The following is a 4,399-nucleotide window of genomic DNA, read 5'->3' as shown; positions in this document are numbered from 1 at the left end:
CATTGGAAAAACAATGGGGTAGAATTAAATTAATGGAAGACAGATCAACAAATTAATGACATATATTGTAATACTAACCTGTAAAGGAACAATCAGTAAAGAGAACAAAAAATAAAGAAAGCCAAAGACTTTCTTTGGTACAAGAGCAAAAGTAATAACTTATGTGTGATCAGAATTCTAGAACAGAAAGATACAATAAAACTCACAGAAAAAACTGTCAAAACTTTGTGAAAAACCCACTAAAATAATGCAATATGAAAAGATATGCATGAGATAGACCAAAAGATAAAAATCTCTGACACATGAGGAATCATCATGGGTGTTCACATAGAACCTCCTCTAACTTTTTTATTGCCACAAGCAGGGGAAACACGTCTCCACCATCCGTCTTTCTTTACCCTTTCTGACACCGACCATTCCACCCATAACACTGCTTTTCTGCCCGGATCAATAACTCATTGAAATAGCCATCCAGAACTCACAGGAAAAAACCCTCACAATTATGGAGTTTCTTAGGTAAGTGAGCACATTACCACAAGTCAGGATCAGTAAACAACAAGGGTATGGTTATTGGTTCACAGCAGCTCCTCTTTTCAGCCAGAAGCCAAGTCTCTTTCAGCCACTCAGCCATAGGTTTTGGCTGATGATCCTGAGCTTCTTCATCATCTCTTCCTACTGATGTAGTTAATTTGATTTCGGTGTATTCAGCTAACCGAATTCACATGTATAATCACCATTTGTGTTTGTGGAAAAAGGTATTTACAATGAAAAAGTTGTTGATCTTGCAAAATTCTATCATTCAATCTCCAGCTTTATTTCAATCACCAATTTTCTAGATATTTTCTAACTACTGTTCTTTCCACCTTTTGCATGTCAATAACCAATAACTACCAATGCATCTTGATTTCATGTTTGATCAATTGCAGACTGAAGAAGTTGGCAGAATTCTTCAATTTCATCATTACTAGCTTTAATGGCTGGTGCATAAATTTGAATAATAATTGTATTTACTGATCTCCCTTGTAGGGGTCTTGATGTTATGCTTTCACAGAAAGCACTGTACTTTAAGGTAGATCTAAAAGGTTCCTTTCAGCAATGAATGTGATACCATTCTTCCTGGATTTTTCAATCATGACCTAGTAAACTATATGGTTTCTGATTTTTTAAAAGCCCAATAATAGTATATTTTAGCTCACTAATGCCTAGGGATGGGAATTTAAAAACACTTTACCAGGCTCATGTAAAGCCTGTAGGAGGAAATTATGGGAACAGAATAAAATGATATGGCATGTTTTAAAATCAAGAAAGGTATGCATGAGGGTGGTATCCTCTCATCATTCTTACTCAATCAATAGGCTGAGCAAATCATCAGAAAGGCTGGATTATATGAAGAAGAATGTGGTATCAGGATTGGAAGTAGGTTTAACAACAACAAGTGACCAGTAGATAATACATCCTTGCTTGCTAAAAGTGAAGTGAACTTGAAGCACTTGCTGATGAAGATCAAGGATGTTGGACTTCAGGATTGATTACAAGTTAACATAAAGAAAACAAAAATCCTCACAACTATTCCAATAGGGACAAATGGGAGAAAGATGGAAGCTGTATGGGATTATGTCTTGCTTGGATCCACAACCAATGCTCATGGAAGCAGCAGTCAAGCAATCAATAGATTGCTACACAGAGCCTCGTTAAAGTGTTGAAAAGCAAAGATGTTACCTGGAGGACAAAAGTGCCAGGGTATTTTCAATTGCCTCATTTGCATGTGAAAGTTGGGCATTGAGTAATGCTCAAAGGTTGCAGAAGAATCAATGCACTTGAATTGTGGGGCTGGTGGCGAGTGTGGGAAGGACCATGGACTGACAAAAGAATCAACAAATCTGTATTGGAAGAAATACAACCAGGATGCTCCTTGCAAGTAAAGATTGTAAGACTTTGTTTCACAAACTTTAGACACGTTATCTTTTTGATATGACCTAACTATTGAAATGAATGATATTTGAATTACATGTCAATAAAGTTATTTTTTTCAAAGGGAATTCTATTAAAAATTAATATCAAAACATTTCATTTGACTTAAAAATGACACCTGAAAGTAAGCCTTTAGTTTCAACCACTGGAAAAGTCAATGACAGACAAGGAGGGCAAGGCCCATCTATGTAGGGACAATCACTAGTCTGGAATCTTAGGCACTGGATAATATATGAGGAGGTAAACTCCGCCCCCCCCCCCAAAAAAAAAGACAACAATCTTCATTTGTTTTTGTTTTGTTTTGTTTTATGTGAGAAGGATAGTGCATTTGGAGTTCATTCCACCAGGTCAGACTGTTAATCAAGCTTTCTATTTGGAGGTTCTGAAATGATTGCGCAACAACATGTGACAAAGAAAGCCTGATTTGCGGCAGACAGGGGACTGGTTTGCCACCACTATGCACCTTCTCACTCAGCCATCTCAGTGTGCCAGTTTTTTGGAAAAAACAGCATGCCTCTCTTGCTCCACGCACCTTACTCACCTGACCTCACTCCCTAAAACTTCTTTTTGTTTCTGCAAATAAAGAGGACATGAAAGGACAGCAATTTGACGATGTTGAAGAGGTGAAGAAAAAAGTGAGGGAGGTGCTGTCAGTCACCCAGACAGATGAGTTTGAAAAATGTTTCCAAGAATGGAATCGCAGATTTGACAAAGGTATCAAGTGTAATGGAGAGTATTTTGGGGGTAGTAACGTTAAAATTTTTGAATACAGAGCTTTGGGGAAGGGGGAAAAATCAGTTTTTTGTGTGGTACCCCTCGTATGTAATTTTCTCTCTTCTCTCTCTCTTTTTTTTGCTTTTTTACAGTTTTATTAGCACTTCTTCCACATATCATACAATTCAATAATTCTAATAAAAGTTCCTCTCATACACTTGACATTGGCTCAAAATTAGATAAATTCATTTTCCTTAAGAGTATCTAGGTGTTATAAAAGTTGTAAGAGCCCCCAATAAAATGTTTTTTTTTAAAAGAATATAGGAATCTCCCTATTACAAAGGCTGGCACCACTGTCCCGTGTGTCTGTCTTCACACCCCTTTAATCACTGAGGTCAGCTATACTTGGAGCTCTGCTTGTAGAAGCCTTTGTATGGCCTCTTTGAAAAGATGGAAAATTAAGTTTAAAAGGTCAGTAAAGGGAGAGGAGGCACAAGCTTTTGATGATGGAATTTACCATCTAGCTCAGGACTGAAAGCCCCTTTGTATGCCATTCAGAGATCTGTCTTGTTACAAATAGGATTTCAGATCCCGGAATGAGAACATAACCACTCTCTTGGTGGAAGCTCATTTTTTTACACTTAATTCTACTTTATCACCACCCTGTGAGGTACTGTCATCCTCCCTTTTCACCCCAAGGAAAGAGAGTCACAGAGAATTGCTTCAGCAAGGCTGAACCAGGACTGAACAGGGTCCTTAGACTCCCGCTTCTCTGCACAGTCTCTCAAGCACAGCTCTCCTAAAGGGCAAACAAGATCATAAAGCGATGTTGGCCCATCGAACCGTAAGTCAAAGCACATGTCATTTCCACTTAAAAAAAAGTCTAAGTGAATATCAGATCCAGACTTGCAGATTCTCAACAAGGTTAGAAAGAGAATATGAATCATGAGTATTTCCTGGTGTTATCACAAAGATCCACAGTGAGTTCGGGAAGCACCAGAACTCAGAGGTGATAATTAAATATTCTTAATTCAGGGCTGTATGAATTTTGCAAAATTTCAACAATCACAAAATAAGCTTCCTTTCCCCCCTCAGTCAACAAATTATATTTATGTTTTACCTTCCAAACTAGTCTGCTCTGTTGCATTGACTAAGAAGAGGTCCCAGGAATAAGACAGATTATACATATCGTCACAGCGTTCACATACAGCTCGAAGAGAAAGTTCTTCATTCCAGTTAACAAAATTGTTCTTAAAGTTGACTTGAGAAAGATGGATGAATCTAGGTTTGAGATGTAAGGAAAATAGTATTAGGTTTCTTTGTCCACATTCACTCATATACTGAAAACCAAACCCATTGTGCTTGGAATCCATTCTGACTCCCGGTAGCCCTGCGTGGGCCCGCTCCCTGGGGTTTCCTGCTTGTAGTCTTGCTGCAAACTGATCACCAGGGTTGTCTTCTACGGAGCCACCAGGTGGAATGGTAGTTGAGCACTTAGCTGTTTGCATCAGCCAGGGGCTTCAAATTCACTCTGCTTAAATTGTCCTCCCTTGGATCCTTATTATGTTCATTTCATACCAATACCACTGTCAATGTTATTGTGCTCTTATGCTATGGTCAGCTCTATGCCAGGCTCAGCACAGTATAATCTTATCTAAAGCCACACGATCCTGTGAGGGGAAAACATGCACTAATACTCATGCCCATTTTTTTT

General features: G+C 38.4%; 1 protein-coding gene across 1 annotated transcript in view; it reads right to left on the bottom strand.

Annotated features, from left to right (window-relative positions):
- Positions 1-4,399, bottom strand: part of PKD1L1 (polycystin 1 like 1, transient receptor potential channel interacting) — a 183,557-nt gene that overhangs the window by 142,075 nt on the left and 37,083 nt on the right. The window contains exons 14-15 of the mRNA XM_013006002.1: positions 3,806-3,966; positions 3,379-3,484 (exon numbers count right to left, since the gene is read on the bottom strand). Coding sequence (XP_012861456.1) covers positions 3,379-3,484; positions 3,806-3,966 — 267 coding nt within the window. The remainder of the gene's footprint in view (positions 1-3,378; positions 3,485-3,805; positions 3,967-4,399) is intronic.

Source organism: Echinops telfairi, unplaced genomic scaffold (genome assembly GCF_000313985.2).
Source record: "Echinops telfairi isolate 266 unplaced genomic scaffold, ASM31398v2 ScPeMD7_7;HRSCAF=31, whole genome shotgun sequence".
Lineage (NCBI taxonomy): Eukaryota > Metazoa > Chordata > Mammalia > Afrosoricida > Tenrecidae > Echinops > Echinops telfairi.
Note: the sequence above shows the minus strand (reverse complement) of the source record. Positions and strands in the feature narration are given on the sequence as shown.